Below are 21182 nucleotides of genomic sequence, written 5' to 3' on the forward strand. Positions count from 1 at the left end.
CAAAAATGAATACATTTTTGAAAACTACAAGTCTCATGCGTTTTAGTGGTGAAAAAATAATATAAAAAATCGTTCGGGAAATCAGTTTACTCCCTGGGTACTTTCTTCGTATACTTTTGACTATAACAGCCGATTCCGGGGTTTACGGGAAATGGCGGATTTTCGTTTGCCCGCGATTAAACTTCTTTTAATCCGCGTCTCATCAAAAATGAAAACATTTTTAAAAACCACAAGTCTCATGGGCTTTAGTGGTGAAATAATAATTTCAAAAATCGTTCGGGAAATGAGTTTACTTCCTGGGTACTTTTTTGTATACTTTTGACTTTACAGGCCGAGTCCGGGATTTACGGGAAATCGCAGGTTTTCGTTTGCCGGCGATTAAACTTCTTTTATTCAGCGTCTCATCAAAAATGAATACATTTAGAAAACTACAAGTTTCATGCGTTTTAGTGGTGAAAAATAATATAAAAAATCGTTCGGGAAATGAGTTTACTCCCTGGGTATTTTCTTCGTATACTTTTGACTATACGAGCCGAGTCCGAGGTTTACGGGAAATGGCGGGTTTTCGTTTGCCGGCGATTAAACTTCTTTTAATCAGCGTCTCATCAAAAATGAAAACATTTTTAAAAACTACAAGTCTCATGGGCTTTAGTGGTGAAATAATAATTTGAAAAATCGTTCGGGAAATGAGTTTACTTCCTGGGTACTTTTTTTGTATACTTTTGACTTTACAGGCCGAGTCCGGGATTTACGGGAAATCGCAGGTTTTCGTTTGCCGGCGATTAAACTTCTTTTAATCAGCGTCTCATCAAAAATGAAAACATTTTTAAAAACTACAAGTCTCATGGGCTTTAGTGGGGAAAAAAAAATTAAAAAATCGTTCGGGAATTGAGTTTACACCCTGGGTACTTTCTTTGTATACATTCGATTATACGGGCCAAGCCCGGGATTTACGTGAAATCGCGGGTTTTCGTTTGCCGGCGATTAAACCTCTTTCATTAAGCGTCTCATCAAAAATGAATACATTTTTGAAAACTACAAGTCTCATGCGTTTTAGTGGTGAAAAAATAATTTAGAAAATCGTTCGGGAAATGAGTTTACTGCCTGGGTACTTTCTTAGTATACTTTTGGCTATACGGGCCCAGTCCGGGATTTACGGGAAATCGCGGGTTTTCGTGTGCCGGCGATTAAACTTCTTTTATTCAGCGTCCCATCAAAAATGAATACATTTTTGAAAACTACAAGTCTCATGCGTTTTAGTGGTGAAAAAATAATATAAAAAATCGTTCGGGAAATCAGTTTACTCCCTGGGTACTTTCTTCGTATACTTTTGACTATAACAGCCGATTCCGGGGTTTACGGGAAATGGCGGATTTTCGTTTGCCCGCGATTAAACTTCTTTTAATCAGCGTCTCATCAAAAATGAAATTATTTTTAAAAACCACAAGTCTCATGGGCTTTAGTGGTGAAATAATAATTTCAAAAATCGTTCGAGAAATGAGTTTACTTCCTGGGTACTTTTTTGTATACTTTTGACTTTACAGGCCGAGTCCGGGATTTACGGGAAATCGCAGGTTTTCGTTTGCCGGCGATTAAACTTCTTTTATTCAGCGTCTCATCAAAAATGAAAACATTTTTGAAAACTACAAGTCTCATGCGTTTTAGTGGGGAAAAAAGAATTTAAAAAAATTGTTCGGGAATTGAGTTTACACTCTGGGTACTTTCTTTGTATACATTCGACTATACGGGCCAAGCCGGGTTTTACGTGAAATCGCGGGTTTTCGTGTGCCGGCGATTAAACTTCTTTTATTCAGCGTCCCATCAAAAATGAATACATTTTTGAAAACTACAAGTCTCATGCGTTTTAGTGGTGAAAAAATAATATAAAAAATCGTTCGGGAAATCAGTTTACTCCCTGGGTACTTTCTTCGTATACTTTTGACTATAACAGCCGATTCCGGGGTTTACGGGAAATGGCGGATTTTCGTTTGCCCGCGATTAAACTTCTTTTAATCAGCGTCTCATCAAAAATGAAAACATTTTTAAAAACCACAAGTCTCATGGGCTTTAGTGGTGAAATAATAATTTCAAAAATCGTTCGAGAAATGAGTTTACTTCCTGGGTACTTTTTTGTATACTTTTGACTTTACAGGCCGAGTCCGGGATTTACGGGAAATCGCAGGTTTTCGTTTGCCGGCGATTAAACTTCTTTTATTCAGCGTCTCATCAAAAATGAAAACATTTTTGAAAACTACAAGTCTCATGCGTTTTAGTGGGGAAAAAAGAATTTAAAAAAATCGTTCGGGAATTGAGTTTACACTCTGGGTACTTTCTTTGTATACATTCGACTATACGGGCCAAGCCGGGTTTTACGTGAAATCGCGGGTTTTCGTTTGCCGGCGATTAAACCTCTTTCATTAAGCGTCTCATCAAAAATGAATACATTTTTGAAAACTACAAGTCTCCTGCGTTTTAGTGGTGAAAAAATAATTTAAAAAATCGTTCGGGAAATGAGTTTACTCCCTGGGTACTTTCTTCGTATACTTTTGACTATACCAGCCGATTCCGGGGTTTACGGGAAATGGCGGGTTTTCGTTTGCCGGCGATTAAACTTCTTTTAATCAGCGTCTCATCAAAAATGAAAACATTTTTAAAAACTACAAGTCTCATGGGCTTTAGTGGTGAAATAATAATTTCAAAAATCGTTCGGGAAGTGAGTTTACTTCCTGGGTACTTTTTGTGTACTTTTGACTTTACAGGCCGAGTCCGGGATTAACGGGAAATCGCAGGTTTTCGTTTGCCGGCGATTAAACTTCTTTTATTCAGCGTCTCATCAAAAATGAAAACATTTTTGAAAACTACAAGTCTCATGCGTTTTAGTGGGGAAAAAAAAATTAAAAAATCGTTCGGGAAATGAGTTTACTTCCTGGGTACTTTTTTGTATACTTTTGACTTTACAGGCCAAGTCCGGGATTTACGGGAAATCGCAGGTTTTCGTTTGCCGGCGATTAAACTTCTTTTCTTCAGCGTCTCATCAAAAATGAATACATTTAGAAAACTACAAGTCTCATGCGTTTTAGTGGTGAAAAATAATATAAAAAATCGTTCGGGAAATGAGTTTACTCCCTGGGTACTTTCTTCGTATACTTTTGACTATACGAGCCGAGTCCGAGGTTTACGGGAAATGGCGGGTTTTCGTTTGCCGGCGATAAAAACTTCTTTTAATCAGCGTCTCATCAAAAATGAAAACATTTTTAAAAACTACAAGTCTCATGGGCTTTAGTGGTGAAATAATAATTTCAAAAATCGTTCGGGAAATGAGTTTACTTCCTGGGTACTTTTTTTGTACACTTTTGACTTTACAGGCCGAGTCCTGGATTTACGGGAAATCGCAGGTTTTCGTTTGCCGGCGATTAAACTTCTTTTAATCAGCGTCTCATCAAAAATGAAAACATTTTTAAAAACTACAAGTCTCATGGGCTATAGTGGGGAAAAAAAATTAAAAAATCGTTCGGGAATTGAGTTTACACCCTGGGTACTTTCTTTGTATACATTCGACTATACGGGCCAAGCCCGGGATTTACGTGAAATCGCGGGTTTTCGTTTGCCGGCGATTAAACCTCTTTCATTAAGCGTCTCATCAAAAATGAAAATATTTTTAAAAACTACAAGTCTCATGCGTTTTAGTGGTGAAAAAATAATTTAAAAAATTGTTCGGGAAATGAGTTTACTGCCTGGGTACTTTCTTAGTATACCTTTGACTATACGGGCCCAGTCCGGGATTTACGGGAAATCGCGGGTTTTCGTGTGCCGGCGATTAAACTTCTTTTATTCAGCGTCCCATCAAAAATGAAAATATTTATAAAAACTACAAGTCTCATGCGTTTTAGCGGTGAAAAAAGAATATAAAAAATCGTTCGGGAAATGAGTTTACTCCCTGGGTAATTTCTTCGTATACTTTTGACTATACGAGCCGAGTCCGGGGTTTACGGGAAATGGCGGGTTTTCGTTTGCGGGCGATTAAACGTCTTTTAATCAGCGTCTCATCAAAAATGAAAACATTTTTGAAAACTACAAGTATCATGCGTTTTAGTGGTAAAAAGATAATTTAAAAAATCGTTTTGGAAATGAGTTTACTCACAGGGTAGTTTCTTTGTATACATTCGACTATACGGGCCAAGCCCCGGATTTACGTGAAATCGCCGGTTTTCGTTTGCCGGCGATTAAACTTCTTTTATTCAGTGTCTCATCAAAAATGAAAACATTTTTAAAAACTACAAGTCTCATGCGTTTTAGTGGGAAAAAAAAAATTAAAAAATCGTTCGGGAATTGAGTTTACACCCTGGGTACTTTCTTTGTATACATTCGACTATACGGGCCAAGCCCGGGATTTACGTGAAATCGCGGGTTTTCGTTTGCCGGCGATTAAACCTCTTTCATTAAGCGTCTCATCAAAAATGAATACATTTTTGAAAACTACAAGTCTCATGCGTTTTAGTGGTGAAAAAATAATTTAGAAAATCGTTCGGGAAATGAGTTTTCTGCCTGGGTACTTTCTTAGTATACTTTTGACTACACGGGCCCAGTCCGGGATTTACGGGAAATCGCGGGTTTTCGTGTGCCGGCGATTAAACTTCTTTTATTCAGCGTCCCATCAAAAATGAATACATTTTTGAAAACTACAAGTCTCATGCGTTTTAGTGGTGAAAAAATAATATAAAAAATCGTTCGGGAAATGAGTTTACTTCCTGGGTACTTTTTTGTATACTTTTGACTTTACAGGCCGAGTCCGGGATTTACGGGAAATCGCAGGTTTTCGTTTGCCGGCGATTAAACTTCTTTTATTCAGCGTCTCATCAAAAATGAAAACATTTTTCAAAACTACAAGTCTCATGCGTTTTAGTGGGGAAAAAAGAATTTAAAAAAATCGTTCGGGAATTGAGTTTACACTCTGGGTACTTTCTTTGTATACATTCGACTATACGGGCCAAGCCGGGATTTACGTGAAATCGCGGGTTTTCGTTTGCCGGCGATTAAACCTCTTTCATTAAGCGTCTCATCAAAAATGAATACATTTTTGAAAACTACAAGTCTCCTGCGTTTTAGTGGTGAAAAAATAATTTAAAAAATCGTTCGGGAAATGAGTTTACTCCCTGGGTACTTTCTTCGTATACTTTTGACTATACCAGCCGATTCCGGGGTTTACGGGAAATGGCGGGTTTTCGTTTGCCGGCGATTAAACTTCTTTTAATCAGCGTCTCATCAAAAATGAAAACATTTTTAAAAACTACAAGTCTCATTGGCTTTAGTGGTGAAATAATAATTTCAAAAATCGTTCGGGAAGTGAGTTTACTTCCTAGGTACTTTTTTGTGTACTTTTGACTTTACAGGCGGAGTCCGGGATTAACGGGAAATCGCAGGTTTTCGTTTGCCGGCGATTAAACTTCTTTTATTCAGCGTCTCATCAAAAAAGAAAACATTTTTGAAAACTACAAGTCTCATGCGTTTTAGTGGGGAAAAAAAAATTAAAAAATCGTTCGGGAAATGAGTTTACTTCCTGGGTACTTTTTTGTATACTTTTGACTTTACAGGCCGAGTCCGGGATTTACGGGAAATCGCAGGTTTTCGTTTGCCGGCGATTAAACTTCTTTTATTCAGCGTCTCATCAAAAATGAATACATTTAGAAAACTACAAGTCTCATGCGTTTTAGTGGTGAAAAATAATATAAAAAATCGTTCGGGAAATGAGTTTACTCCCTGGGTACTTTCTTCGTATACTTTTGACTATACGAGCCGAGTCCGAGGTTTACGGGAAATGGCGGGTTTTCGTTTGCCGGCGATTAAACTTCTTTTAATCAGCGTCTCATCAAAAATGAAAACATTTTTAAAAACTACAAGTCTCATGGGCTTTAGTGGTGAAATAATAATTTCAAAAATCGTTCGGGAAATGAGTTTACTTCCTGGGTCCTTTTTTTGTACACTTTTGACTTTACAGGCCGAGTCCTGGATTTACGGGAAATCGCAGGTTTTCGTTTGCCGGCGATTAAACTTCTTTTAATCAGCGTCTCATCAAAAATGAAAACATTTTTAAAAACTACAAGTCTCATGGGCTATAGTGGGAAAAAAAAATTAAAAAATCGTTCGGGAATTGAGTTTACAACCTGGGTACTTTCTTTGTATACATTCGACTATACGGGCCAAGCCCGGGATTTACGTGAAATCGCGGGTTTTCGTTTGCCGGCGATTAAACCTCTTTCATTAAGCGTCTCATCAAAAATGAAAATATTTTTAAAAACTACAAGTCTCATGCGTTTTAGTGGTGAAAAAATAATTTAAAAAATTGTTCGGGAAATGAGTTTACTGCCTGGGTACTTTCTTAGTATACTTTTGACTATACGGGCACAGTCCGGGATTTACGGGAAATCGCGGGTTTTCGTGTGCCGGCGATTAAACTTCTTTTATTCAGCGTCCCATCAAAAATGAAAATATTTTTAAAAACTACAAGTCTCATGCGTTTTAGCGGTGAAAAAAGAATATAAAAAATTGTTCGGGAAATGAGTTTACTCCCTGGGTACTTTCTTCGTATACTTTTGACTATACGAGCCGAGTCCGGGGTTTACGGGAAATGGCGGGTTTTCGTTTGCGGGCGATTAAACTTCTTTTAATCAGCGTCTCATCAAAAATGAAAACATTTTTATAAACTACAAGTCTCATGGGCTATAGTGGGAAAAAAAAAAATTAAAAAATCGTTCGGGAATTGAGTTTACACCCTGGGTACTTTCTTTGTATACATTCGACTATACGGGCCAAGCCCGGGATTTACGTGAAATCGCGGGTTTTCGTTTGCCGGCGATTAAACCTCTTTCATTAAGCGTCTCATCAAAAATGAAAATATTTTTAAAAACTACAAGTCTCATGCGTTTTAGTGGTGAAAAAATAATTTAAAAAATCGTTTTGGAAATGAGTTTACTCACAAGGTACTTTCTTTGTATACATTCGACTATACGGGCCAAGCCCGGGATTTACAGGAAATCACGGGTTTTCGTTTGCCGGCGATTAAACCACTTTCATTCAGCGTCTCATCAAAAATGAAAACATTTCTGAAAACTAAAAGTCTCATGCGTTTTAGTGGTGAAAAAATAATTTAGAAAATCGTTCGGGAAATGAGTTTTCTGCCTGGGTACTTTCTTAGTATACTTTTGACTACACGGGCCCAGTCCGGGATTTACGGGAAATCGCGGGTTTTCGTGTGCCGGCGATTAAACTTCTTTTATTCAGCGTCCCATCAAAAATGAATACATTTTTGAAAACTACAAGTCTCATGCGTTTTAGTGGTGAAAAAATAATATAAAAAATCGTTCGGGAAATCAGTTTACTCCCTGGGTACTTTCTTCGTATACTTTTGACTATAACAGCCGATTCCGGGGTTTACGGGAAATGGCAGATTTTCGTTTGCCCGCGATTAAACTTCTTTTAATCAGCGTCTCATCAAAAATGAAAACATTTTTAAAAACCACAAGTCTCATGGGCTTTAGTGGTGAAATAATAATTTCAAAAATCGTTCGGGAAATGAGTTTACTTCCTGGGTACTTTTTTGTGTACTTTTGACTTTACTGGCCGAGTCCGGGATTTACGGGAAATCGCAGGTTTTCGTTTGCCGGCGATTAAACTTCTTTTATTCAGCGTCTCATCAAAAATGAAAACATTTTTGAAAACTACAAGTCTCATGCGTTTTAGTGGGGAAAAAAAAATTAAAAAATCGTTCGGGAAATGAGTTTATTTCCTGGGTACTTTTTTTGTATACTTTTGACTTTACAGGCCGAGTCCGGGATTTACGGGAAATCGCAGGTTTTCGTTTGCCGGCGATTAAACTTCTTTTATTCAGCGTCTCATCAAAAATGAATACATTTAGAAAACTACAAGTCTCATGCGTTTTAGTGGTGAAAAATAATATAAAAAATCGTTCGGGAAATGAGTTTACTCCCTGGGTACTTTCTTCGTATACTTTTGACTATACGAACCGAGTCCGAGGTTTACGGGAAATGGCGGGTGTCCGTTTGCCGGCGATTAAACTTCTTTTAATCAGCGTCTCATCAAAAATGAAAACATTTTTAAAAACTACAAGTCTCATGGGCTTTAGTGGTGAAATAATAATTTCAAAAATCGTTCGGGAAATGAGTTTACTTCCTGGGTACTTTTTTTGTACACTTTTGACTTTACAGGCCGAGTCCTGGATTTACGGGAAATCGCAGGTTTTCGTTTGCCGGCGATTAAACTTCTTTTAATCAGCGTCTCATCAAAAATGAAAACATTTTTATAAACTACAAGTCTCATGGGCTATAGTGGGAAAAAAAAAAATTAAAAAATCGTTCGGGAATTGAGTTTACACCCTGGGTACTTTCTTTGTATACATTCGACTATACGGGCCAAGCCCGGGATTTACGTGAAATCGCGGGTTTTCGTTTGCCGGCGATTAAACCTCTTTCATTAAGCGTCTCATCAAAAATGAAAATATTTTTAAAAACTACAAGTCTCATGCGTTTTAGTGGTGAAAAAATAATTTAAAAAATCGTTCCGGAAATGAGTTTACTGCCTGGGTACTTTCTTAGTATACTTTTGACTATACGGGCCCAGTCCGGGATTTACGGGAAATCGCGGGTTTTCGTGTGCCGGCGATTAAACTTCTTTTATTCAGCGTCCCATCAAAAATGAAAATATTTTTAAAAACTACAAGTCTCATGCGTTTTAGCGGTGAAAAAATAATATAAAAAATCGTTCGGGAAATGAGTTTACTCCCTGGGTACTTTCTTCGTATACTTTTGACTATACGAGCCGAGTCCGGGGTTTACGGGAAATGGCGGGTTTTCGTTTGCGGGCGATTAAACTTCTTTTAATCAGCGTCTCATCAAAAATGAAAACATTTTTGAAAACTACAAGTCTCATGCGTTTTAGTGGGGAAAAAAAAATTAAAAAATCGTTCGGGAAATGAGTTTACTTCCTGGGTACTTTTTTTGTATACTTTTGACTTTACAGGCCGAGTCCGGGATTTACGGGAAATCGCAGGTTTTCGTTTGCCGGCGATTAAACTTCTTTTATTCAGCGTCTCATCAAAAATGAATACATTTAGAAAACTACAAGTCTCATGCGTTTTTGTTGTGAAAAAATAATTTAAAAAATCGCTCGGGAATTGAGATTACTCCCTGGGCACTTTCTTTGTATACTTTTGGCTATACGAGCCGAGTCCGGGATTAACGGGAAATCGCGGGTTTTCGTTTGCCGGCGATTAAACTTCTTTTATTCAGGGTCTCAACAAAAATGAAAACATTTTTGAAAACTACAAGTCTGATGCGTCTTAGTGGTGAAAAAATAATTTAAAAAATCGTTCGGGAAATGAGTTTACTCCCTGGGTACTTTCTTTGTATACTTTTGACTATACGGGCGAAGTCCGGGATTTACGGGAAACTGCGGGTTTTCGTTTTCCGGCGATTAAACTTCTTTTATTCAGCGTCTCATCAAAAATGAATACATTTAGAAAACTACAAGTCTCATGCGTTTTAGTGGTGAAAAATAATATAAAAAATCGTTCGGGAAATGAGTTTACTCCCTGGGTACTTTCTTCGTATACTTTTGACTATACGAACCGAGTCCGAGGTTTACGGGAAATGGCGGATGTCCGTTTGCCGGCGATTAAACTTCTTTTAATCAGCGTCTCATCAAAAATGAAAACATTTTTAAAAACTACAAGTCTCATGGGCTTTAGTGGTGAAATAATAATTTCAAAAATCGTTCGGGAAATGAGTTTACTTCCTAGGTACTTTTTTTGTACACTTTTGACTTTACAGGCTGAGTCCTGGATTTACGGGAAATCGCAGGTTTTCGTTTGCCGGCGATTAAACTTCTTTTAATCAGCGTCTCATCAAAAATGAAAACATTTTTAAAAACTACAAGTCTCATGGGCTATAGTGGGAAAAAAAAAAATTAAAAAATCGTTCGGGAATTGAGTTTACACCCTGGGTACTTTCTATGTATACATTCGACTATACGGGCCAAGCCCGGGATTTACGTGAAATCGCGGGTTTTCGTTTGCCGGCGATTAAACCTCTTTCATTAAGCGTCTCATCAAAAATGAAAATATTTTTAAAAACTACAAGTCTCATGCGTTTTAGTGGTGAAAAAATAATTTCAAAAATCGTTCGGGAAATGAGTTTACTGCCTGGGTACTTTCTTAGTATACTTTTGACTATACGGGCCCAGTCCGGGATTTACGGGAAATCGCGGGTTTTCGTGTGCCGGCGATTAAACTTCTTTTATTCAGCGTCCCATCAAAAATGAAAATATTTTTAAAAACTACAAGTCTCATGCGTTTTAGCGGTGAAAAAATAATATAAAAAATCGTTCGGGAAATGAGTTTACTCCCTGGGTACTTTCTTTGTATACTTTTGACTATACGAGCCGAGTCCGGGGTTTACGGGAAATGGCGGGTTTTCGTTTGCGGGCGATTAAACTTCTTTTAATCAGCGTCTCATCAAAAATGAAAACATTTTTGAAAACTACAAGTCTCATGCGTTTTAGTGGTAAAAAGATATTTTAAAAAATCGTTTTGGAAATGAGTTTACTCACAGCGTACTTTCTTTGTATACATTCGACTATACGGGCCAAGCCCGGGATTTACGGGAAATCGCGGGTTTTCGTTTGCCGGCGATTAAACCACTTTCATTAAGCGTCTCATCAAAAAACTGAAAACATTTTTGAAAACTACAAGTCTCATGCGTTTTAGTGGGGAAAAAAAATTTAAAAAATCGTTCAGGAAATGAGTTTACACCCTGGGTACTTTCTTTGTATACATTCGATTATACGGGCCAAGCCCCGGATTTACGTGAAATCGCGGGTTTTCGTTTGCCGGCGATTAAACTTCTTTTATACAGTGTCTCATCAAAAATGAAAACACTTTTAGAAACTACAAGTCTCATGCGTTTTAGTGGTGAAAAAATAATTTAAAAAATCGTTCGGGAAATGACTTTACTCCCTGGGTACTTTCTTTGTATACTTTTGACTATACGAGCCGAGTCCGGGGTTTACGGGAAATGGCGGGTTTTCGTTTGCGGGCGATTAAACTTCTTTTAATCAGCGTCTCATCAAAAATGAAAACATTTTTGAAAACTACAAGTCTCATGCGTTTTAGTGGTAAAAAGATATTTTAAAAAATCGTTTTGGAAATGAGTTTACTCACAGCGTACTTTCTTTGTATACATTCGACTATACGGGCCAAGCCCGGGATTTACGGGAAATCGCGGGTTTTCGTTTGCCGGCGATTAAACCACTTTCATTAAGCGTCTCATCAAAAAACTGAAAACATTTTTGAAAACTACAAGTCTCATGCGTTTTAGTGGGGAAAAAAAATTTAAAAAATCGTTCAGGAAATGAGTTTACACCCTGGGTACTTTCTTTGTATACTTTTGACTATACGGGCCAAGCCCGGGGTTTACGGGAAATCGCGGATTTTCTATTGCCGGCGAATAAACGTCTTTTATTCAGCGTCTCATCAAAAATGAAAACATTTTTGAAAACTACAAGTCTTATGCGTTTTAGTGGTGAAAAAATAATTTAAAAAATCGTTCGGGAAATGAGTTTACACCCTGGGTACTTTCTTTGTATACATTCGACTATACGGGCCAAGCCCGGGATTTACGTGAAATCGCGGGTTTTCGTTTGCCGGCGATTAAACCTCATTCATTAAGCGTCTCATCAAAAATGAAAACATTTTTGAAAACTACAAGTCTCATGCGTTTTAGTGGTGAAAAAATAATTTAAAAAATCGTTCTGAAAATGAGTTTACTTACAGGGTACTTTCTTTGTATACATGCGACTATACGGGCCAATCCCGGAAGTTACGGGAGATCGCTGGTTTTCGTTTGCCGGCGATTAAACCTCTTTCATTAAGCGTCTCATCAAAAGTGAAAACATTTTTAAAAACTACAAGTCTCATGCGTTTTAGTGGTGAAAAAAAATTTAAAAAATCGTATGGGAAATGAGTTTACACCCTGGGTACTTTCTTTGTATACATTTGACTATACGGGCCAAGCCCGGAATTTACGTGAAATCGCGGGTTTTCGTTTGCCGGAGAATAAACCTCTTTCATTAGGCGTCTCATCAAAAATGAAAATATTTTTGAAAACTACAAGTCTCATGCGTTTTAGTGGTGAAAAATAATTTAAAAAATCGTTCGGGAAATGAGTTTACACCCTGGGTACTTTCTTTGTATACTTTTGACTATACGGGCCAATCCCGGAAGTTACGGGAGATCGCGGGTTTTCGTTTGCCGGCGATTAAACCTCTTTCATTAAGCGTCTCATCAAAAATGAAAACATTTTTAAAAACTACAAGTCTCATGCGTTTTAGTGGTGAAAAAAAAAATTAAAAAAACGTTCTGGAAATGAGATTACTTCCTGGGAACTTTCTTTGTATACTTTTGACTATACGGGCCGAGACCGGAAGTTACGGGAAGTCGTAGGTTTTCGTTTGCCGGCTATTAAACTTCTTTTATTCAGCGTCTCATCAAAAATGAAAACATTTTTAAAAACTACAAGTTTCATGCGTTTTAGTGGGGAAAAAAAAATTTAGAAAATCGTTCGGGAAATGAGTTTACACCCTGGGTACTTTTTTTGTATACTTTTGACTTTACAGGCCGAGTCCGGGATTTACGGGAAATTGCAGGTTTTCGTTTGCCGGCTATTAAACTTCTTTTATTCAGCGTCTCATCAAAAATGAAAACATTTTTGAAAACTACAAGTCTCATGCGTTTTAGTGGTGAAAAAGTAATTTAAAAAATCGTTCGGGAAATGAGTTTACTTCCTGGGTACTTTCTTTGTATACTTTTCACTATACGGGCCGAGTCCGGGTTTACGGGAAATCGCAGGTTTTCGTTTGCCGGCGATTAAACTCCTTTTATTCAGCGTCTCATAAAAAATGAAAACATTTCTGAAAACTACAAGTCTCATGCGTTTTAGTGGTGAAAATATAATTTAAAAAATCGTTCGGGAAATGAGTTTACTCCCTGGGTACTTTCCTTGTATACTTTTGACTATACGGGCTGAGCTTGGGATTTACAGGAAATCGCGCGTTTTCGTTTGCCGGCGATTAAACTCCTTTTACTCAGCGTCTCATCAAAAATGAAAACATTTTTAAAAACTACAAGTCTCATGCGTTTTAGTGGTGAAAAGATAATTTAAAAAATCGTTCTGGAAATGAGTTTACTCACAGGGTACTTTCTTTGTAAACATTCGACTATACGAGACAAGCCCGGGATTTTGGGAAATCGTGGGTTTTCGTTTGCCGGCGATTAAACCTCTTTCATTAAGCGTCTCATCAAAAATGAAAACACTTTTGAAAACTGCAAGTCTCATGCGTTTTAGTGGTGAAAAAATAATTTAAAAAATCGTTCTGAAAATGAGTTTACTTACAGGGTACTTTCTTTGTATACATTCGACTATACGGGCCAATCCCGGAAGTTACGGGAGATCGCGGGTTTTCGTTTGCCGGCGATTAAACCTCTTTCATTAAGCGTCTCATCAAAAATGAAAACATTTTTAAAAACTACAAGTCTCATGCGTTTTAGTGGTGAAAAAAAATTTAAAAAATCGTTCGGGAAATGAGTTTACACCCTGGGTACTTTCTTTGTATACATTCGACTATACGGGCCAAGCCCGGGATTTACGTGAAATCGCGGATTTTCTATTGCCGGCGAATAAACCTCTTTCATTAAGCGTCTCATCAAAAATGAAAACATTTTTGAAAACTACAAGTCTTATGCGTTTTAGTGGTGAAAAAATAATTTAAAAAATCGTTCTGAAAATGAGTTTACTTACAGGGTACTTTCTTTGTATACATTCGACTATACGGGCCAAGCCCGGGATTTACGGGAGATCGCGGGTTTTCGTTTGCCGGCGATTAAACCTCTTTCATTAAGCGTCTCATCAAAAATGAAAACATTTTTGAAAACTACAAGTCTCATGCGTTTTAGTGGTGAAAAAAAATTTAAAAAATCGTTCGGGAAATGAGTTTACACCCTGGGTACTTTCTTTGTATACATTCGACTATACGGGCCAAGCCCGGGATTTACGTGAAATCGCGGGTTTTCGTTTGCCGGCGATTAAACCTCATTCATTAAGCGTCTCATCAAAAATGAAAACATTTTTGAAAACTACAAGTCTCATGCGTTTTAGTGGTGAAAAAATAATTTAAAAAATCGTTCTGAAAATGAGTTTACTTACAGGGTACTTTCTTTGTATACATGCGACTATACGGGCCAATCCCGGAAGTTACGGGAGATCGCTGGTTTTCGTTTGCCGGCGATTAAACCTCTTTCATTAAGCGTCTCATCAAAAATGAAAACATTTTTAAAAACTACAAGTCTCATGCGTTTTAGTGGTGTAAAAAAATTAAAAAATCGTATGGGAAATGAGTTTACACCCTGGGTACTTTCTTTGTATACATTTGACTATACGGGCCAAGCCCGGGATTTACGTGAAATCGCGGGTTTTCGTTTGCCGGCGAATAAACCTCTTTCATTAGGCGTCTCATCAAAAATGAAAATATTTTTGAAAACTACAAGTCTCATGCGTTTTAGTGGTGAAAAATAATTTAAAAAATCGTTCGGGAAATGAGTTTACACCCTGGGTACTTTCTTTGTATACTTTTGACTATACGGGCCAATCCCGGAAGTTACGGGAGATCGCGGGTTTTCGTTTGCCGGCGATTAAACCTCTTTCATTAAGCGTCTCATCAAAAATGAAAACATTTTTAAAAACTACAAGTCTCATGCGTTTTAGTGGTGAAAAAAAAAATTAAAAAAACGTTCTGGAAATGAGATTACTTCCTGGGAACTTTCTTTGTATACTTTTGACTATACGGGCCGAGACCGGAAGTTACGGGAAGTCGTAGGTTTTCGTTTGCCGGCTATTAAACTTCTTTTATTCAGCGTCTCATCAAAAATGAAAACATTTTTAAAAACTACTAGTCCCATGGGCTTTAGTGGTGAAATAATAATTTAAAAAATCGTTCGGGAAATGAGTTTACACCCTGGGTACTTTTTTTGTATACTTTTGACTTTACAGGCCGAGTCCGGGATTTACGGGAAATCGCAGGTTTTCGTTTGCCGGCTATTAAACTTCTTTTATTCAGCGTCTCATCAAAAATGAAAACATTTTTGAAAACTACAAGTCTCATGCGTTTTAGTGGTGAAAAAATAATTTAAAAAATCGTTCGGGAAATGAGTTTACTTCCTGGGTACTTTCTTTGTATACTTTTGACTATACGGGCCGAGTCCGGGTTTACGGGAAATCGCAGGTTTTCGTTTGCCGGCGATTAAACTCCTTTTATTCAGCGTCTCATCAAAAATGAAAACATTTCTGAAAACTACAAGTCTCATGCGTTTTAGTGGTGAAAATATAATTTAAAAAATCGTTCGGGAAATGAGTTTACTCCCTGGGTACTTTCCTTGTATACTTTTGACTATACGGGCTGAGCTTGGGATTTACAGGAAATCGCGCGTTTTCGTTTGCCGGCGATTAAACTCCTTTTACTCAGCGTCTCATCAAAAATGAAAACATTTTTAAAAACTACAAGTCTCATGCGTTTTAGTGGTGAAAAGATAATTTAAAAAATCGTTCTGGAAATGAGTTTACTCACAGGGTACTTTCTTTGTAAACATTCGACTATACGAGACAAGCCCGGGATTTTGGGAAATCGTGGGTTTTCGTTTGCCGGCGATTAAACCTCTTTCATTAAGCGTCTCATCAAAAATGAAAACACTTTTGAAAACTGCAAGTCTCATGCGTTTTAGTGGTGAAAAAATAATTTAAAAAATCGTTCTGAAAATGAGTTTACTTACAGGGTACTTTCTTTGTATACATTCGACTATACGGGCCAATCCCGGAAGTTACGGGAGATCGCGGGTTTTCGTTTGCCGGCGATTAAACCTCTTTCATTAAGCGTCTCATCAAAAATGAAAACATTTTTAAAAACTACAAGTCTCATGCGTTTTAGTGGTGAAAAAAAATTTAAAAAATCGTTCGGGAAATGAGTTTACACCCTGGGTACTTTCTTTGTATACATTCGACTATACGGGCCAAGCCCGGGATTTACGTGAAATCGCGGGTTTTCGTTTGCCGGCGAATAAACCTCTTTCATTAAGCGTCTCATCAAAAATGAAAACATTTTTGAAAACTACAAGTCTCATGCGTTTTAGTGGTGAAAAATAATTTAAAAAATCGTTCGGGAAATGAGTTTACACCCTGGGTACTTTCTTTGTATACTTTTGACTATACGGGCCCAGTCCGGGATTTACGGGAAATCGCGGGTTTTCGTGTGCCGGCGATTAAACTTCTTTTATTCAGCGTCCCATCAAAAATGAAAACATTTTTGAAAACTACAAGTCTCATGCGTTTTAGTGGTGAAAAAAAAATTTAAAAAATCGTTCTGGAAATGAGATTACTCCCTGGGAACTTTCTTTGTATACTTTTGACTATACGGGCCGAGTCCGGAAGTTACGGGAAGTCGTGGGTTTTCGTTTGCCGGCGATTAAACTCCTTTTATTCTGCATCTCATCAAAAATGAAAACATTTTTAAAAACTAGAAGTCCCATGGGCTTTAGTGGTGAAATAATAATTTAAAAGATCGTTCGGGAAATGAGTTTACTTCCTGGGTACTTTTTTTGTATACTTTTGACTTTACAGGCCGAGTCTGGGATTTACGGGAAATCGCAGGTTTTCGTTTGCCGGCTATTAAACTTCTTTTATTCAGCGTCTCATCAAAAATGAAAACATTTTTAAAAACTACTAGTCCCATGGGCTTTAGTGGTGAAATAATAATTTAAAAGATCGTTCGGGAAATGAGTTTACTTCCGGGGTACTTTTTTTTGTATCCTTTTGACTTTACAGGCCGAGTCCGGAATTTACGGGAAATCGCAGGTTTTCGTTTGCCGGCTATTAAACTTCTTTTATTCAGCGTCTCATCAAAAATGAAAACATTTTTGAAAACTACAAGTCTCATGCGTTTTAGTGGTGAAAAAATAATTTAAAAAATCGTTCGGGAAATGAGTTTACTTCCTGGGTACTTTCTTTGTATACTTTTGACTATACGGGCCGAGTCCGGGTTTACGGGAAATCGCAGGTTTTCGTTTGCCGGCGATTAAACTCCTTTTATTCAGCGTCTCATCAAAAATGAAAACATTTTTGAAAACTACAAGTCTCATGCGTTTTAGTGGTGAAAAGACAACCTCGATCCCAGGACAAGTTGTCTCTTTTTGAATATCGGACGGCGAGACGAACATGGCCCTGGTGGAGGCTGGTCAAAAATCTTTGATTTTCGCAGATTTTTAATTAATGCACTCGTGTCTCGTTTATCAGGAATTTTATACTTCCTAGTCTTTGGTAAGCGAGTTTCAATTTAATTATTAGGGTCTGGATTTTATCGTGATCGATGGAAATAGAACTTTTTAGTGAAGACTGGACCTTGAAGGCTTTAGGTCGTGATGGCTCTAACGTATATTGATATTTTAAAGCGAATATCTTTCGCATTAAATAATTACATTTTTCAGTTTTGCCTGAAACCAAAGCAAGTCATATGTTTGGAAGCTTTGTTAAAGGGGAATGATGTGGTGGCAGTTCTGCCTACTGGATTTGGAAAATCAATTATTTTTCATTTACTTGCTGATCTCTTCCCAGTTAAAAATGAAAAGAATATTGTTTTGGTCATCAGCCCTTTAACTTCCATTATAAATGATCAGGTGAAATACTTGAATGGGATTGGTTTTTCTGCTGCTGTATTGAACTTGGAACAGAGGAAGTTTGAGGCAGATGAGAGCTTGTTTGGAAGTAATGATGCAGTGGAGGACGACCATGATGGTACAAATATTACAATTGATTGTGGTATTAAAAACGGAGATATTAAGATTTTATTTGCCCATCCAGAATCCTTTTTATCTGATCAAGGGCGATCAATTTTAAAGAGCAAAATTTATCAACAAAATGTGGTAGCTTGCGTGGTTGATGAAGCGCATTGTGTTGAAATGTGGTAAGTAAACTAGCTCTAGCTGGCTATTCAAGAATATAGATTATAAAATTATAAAAAAACTTTGGTGGTTTTTAAAATTCATTTTTTAAAATAATAATGAAGTACTGTAGGTATGTATATAGCACATATCATATGAAATATTTAACAAAACTGAATATATACAGTATAAAAATCTGTTATATATATATTAGCTATATGTAATATATATATGAAAATATATAATGAAACTAATATAAACGAACATATCTTTTGACAAGTTGATAATATATATCTGTTGGTACATAATATAATAAATTGCTAATATATTAGCTATACAAAATTTAAAAAAAAACACTCCATTTATATGTTTTAGGGGTGCTGAATTTCGTGAAGATTTTGAAAAATTATGCACACTGAATCAACAAGTAATGGATGTTTTTCTTTGATCTCAGCCCACAGTTTTTCAATATTAAAATTTTGCATCTCTTCATACCCTTTTTTGTGTAAAATTGATGGTTTTGTTCTTGTGGCAAGTTTTTTACAGGAACTTTTCAAATTATTAATATAATTATTTTTCAAATATGTAGATATAGTTGGACAGTGGTTAATAATCATTATTTGCTACTACCATATTATTATTGGATTTAAGCGCTGTTTCCAGTTTTAATTTTTGCATTGCTGGTATATTGTCTTCGGGAGAAACAATATTGCGTGGTTGCAGTTGTGTGGTAGGAACTTCAGTTAACTCCTTGTTTTCAGCAAAGTTAAGTTGCTTTCTAGATTTTCCTTTTTCGTTCTTTTTCTCACTTTCAATAGTTTGATTTTTCTCGTTATGCGGAGACAATATGCCACGTTTGACAGACACGTTTTGTCGTAACTGAATTTGATTCAGTTGAACATTTTTCCGAAAGTCTGACATTTTCTCGACAAAGGTGACACAAGACTGACATATAACAGTTGGAAGAGCATCCAGTTCCGTTGTTCTTAACCCACATGTTAGACTTATTTTGTTCTCAATGTTTTTGTTTTTTCCAATATTGCTGAATATTTTTATAAACAAAGATTTTTGTTTTAATTTGGCACATAACCTGCAGAAATTTCCATCATTGAAAGTGTTACGAAAGTAAATCTTCTTAGGAGTAGCTGGCTTAGCCATTCTTCTATACCTTGAATAAAAAAAGAAAATTTTTATATTTAGCAATATAGATGTATATATATAAATGTATAGATAGCTTTGTGTTTTTATCTTATATATAATCCCTTACCATTTTAAGAGTTAACAGAATTCTTGCAATATGTAAAATCTGTGTAATTAGCATGGAAAATACATCCAATCCTTTATCTGTTTTTGCGTTGATGTAGCTAACTGCGCTTACTTTGTATTCTGATGTTCAGTAGTAATAATAATAATAAATAACTAGTAGCTATCTATCTGTAACTATATATATGTCTACACTTCTTGTTTTATAACTAGCTAGCTCTAGACAATCTCTTGGTCAGTTGCTAATATTAATTTGAGCATAAGTAGCATGTAGTTACATACAAGCACATCTGGACTCAGAGTTAACTAGTTAAAACTAATTGAAGCCATAAAAGTTTCTTGCCAAAATGTATTTTTCAAATATTTTTTTCTGATACAAAACATGTATGCACAGTGTCGGCCATCTTTATTGTTTACAGTTAGTTTCAGCGTGAATATTTCACGGACCGAGTGACGTTTTATCTTTCGCATAATTAGGTGAAATTCTCGACCAATCACGGCTCGGAATAAAACCAGCCTCCTCCAGGGCCTTTTTCGTCAGACCTATCAATAAGCGCAGCGCCGATGAGAGACAAAAAGCCCTGGGAACGAGGTTGGTGAAAAGATAATTTAAAAAATCGTTTTGGAAATGAGTTTACTCACAGGGTACTTTCTTTGTATACATTCGACTAAACGGGCCAAGCCCGGGATTTACGGGAAATCGCCGGTTTTCTTTTGCCGGATATTAAACCACTTTTACTAAGCGTCTCATCAAAAATGAAAATATTTCTGAAAACTACAAGTCTCATGCGTTTTAGTGGTGAAAATATAATTTAAAAAATCGTTCGGGAAATGAGTTTACTCCCTGGGTACTTTCCTTGTATACTTTTGACTATACGGGCTGAGCTTGGGATTTACGGGAAATCGCGCGTTTTCGTTTGCCGGCGATTAAACTCCTTTTACTCAGCGTCTCATCAAAAATGAAAACATTTTTAAAAACTACAAGTCTCATGCGTTTTAGTGGTGAAAAGATAATTTAAAAAATCGTTCTGGAAATGAGTTTACTCACAGGGTACTTTCTTTGTAAACATTCGACTATACGAGACAAGCCCGGGATTTTGGGAAATCGTGGGTTTTCGTTTGCCGGCGATTAAACCTCTTTCATTAAGCGTCTCATCAAAAATGAAAACACTTTTGAAAACTGCAAGTCTCATGCGTTTTAGTGGTGAAAAAATAATATAAAAAATCGTTCGGGAAATGAGTTTACTCCCTGGGTACTTTCTTTGTATACTTTTGACTATACGGGCCAAGCCCGGGGTTTACGGGAAAACGCGGGTTTTCGTTTGCCGGCGAATAAACGTCTTTTATTCAGCGTCTCATCAAAAATGAAAACATTTTTGAAAACTACAAGTCTTATGCGTTTTAGTGGGAAAAAATAATTTAAAAAATCGTTCTGGAAATGAGTTTACTCCCTGGGTACTTTCTTCGTATACTTTTGACTATACGAGCCGAGTCCGGGGTTTACGGGAAATGGCGGGTTTTCGTTTGCGGGCGATTAAACTTCTTTTAATCAGCGTCTCATTAAAAATGAAAACATTTTTGAAAACTACAAGTCTCATGCGTTTTAGTGGTGAAAAGATAATTTAAAAAATCGTTCTGGAAATGAGTTTACTCACAGGGTACTTTCTTTGTAAACATTCGACTATACGAGACAAGCCCGGGATTTTGGGAAATCGTGGGTTTTCGTTTGCCGGCGATTAAACCTCTTTCATTAAGCGTCTCATCAAAAAACTGAAAACATTTTTGAAAACTACAAGTCTCATGCGTTTTAGTGGGGAAAAAAAATTTAAAAAATCGTTCAGGAAATGAGTTTACACCCTGGGTACTTTCT

At 36.8% G+C, this 21182-nt stretch overlaps 1 protein-coding gene across 1 annotated transcript; it reads left to right on the forward strand.

The window, feature by feature from the left end:
- The first annotated feature begins 17530 nt into the window (after nucleotides 1-17530).
- LOC130614452 (ATP-dependent DNA helicase RecQ-like) lies at nucleotides 17531-18497 on the forward strand. The gene is made up of 2 exons (XM_057435881.1): nucleotides 17531-18072; nucleotides 18425-18497. The coding sequence occupies exons 1-2, from the start codon at nucleotides 17531-17533 to the stop codon at nucleotides 18495-18497; spliced, it is 615 nt and encodes a 204-aa protein (XP_057291864.1).
- The last annotated feature ends 2685 nt before the right edge of the window (nucleotides 18498-21182 follow it).

Source organism: Hydractinia symbiolongicarpus, chromosome 11 (assembly GCF_029227915.1).
Source record: "Hydractinia symbiolongicarpus strain clone_291-10 chromosome 11, HSymV2.1, whole genome shotgun sequence".
NCBI lineage: Eukaryota > Metazoa > Cnidaria > Hydrozoa > Anthoathecata > Hydractiniidae > Hydractinia > Hydractinia symbiolongicarpus.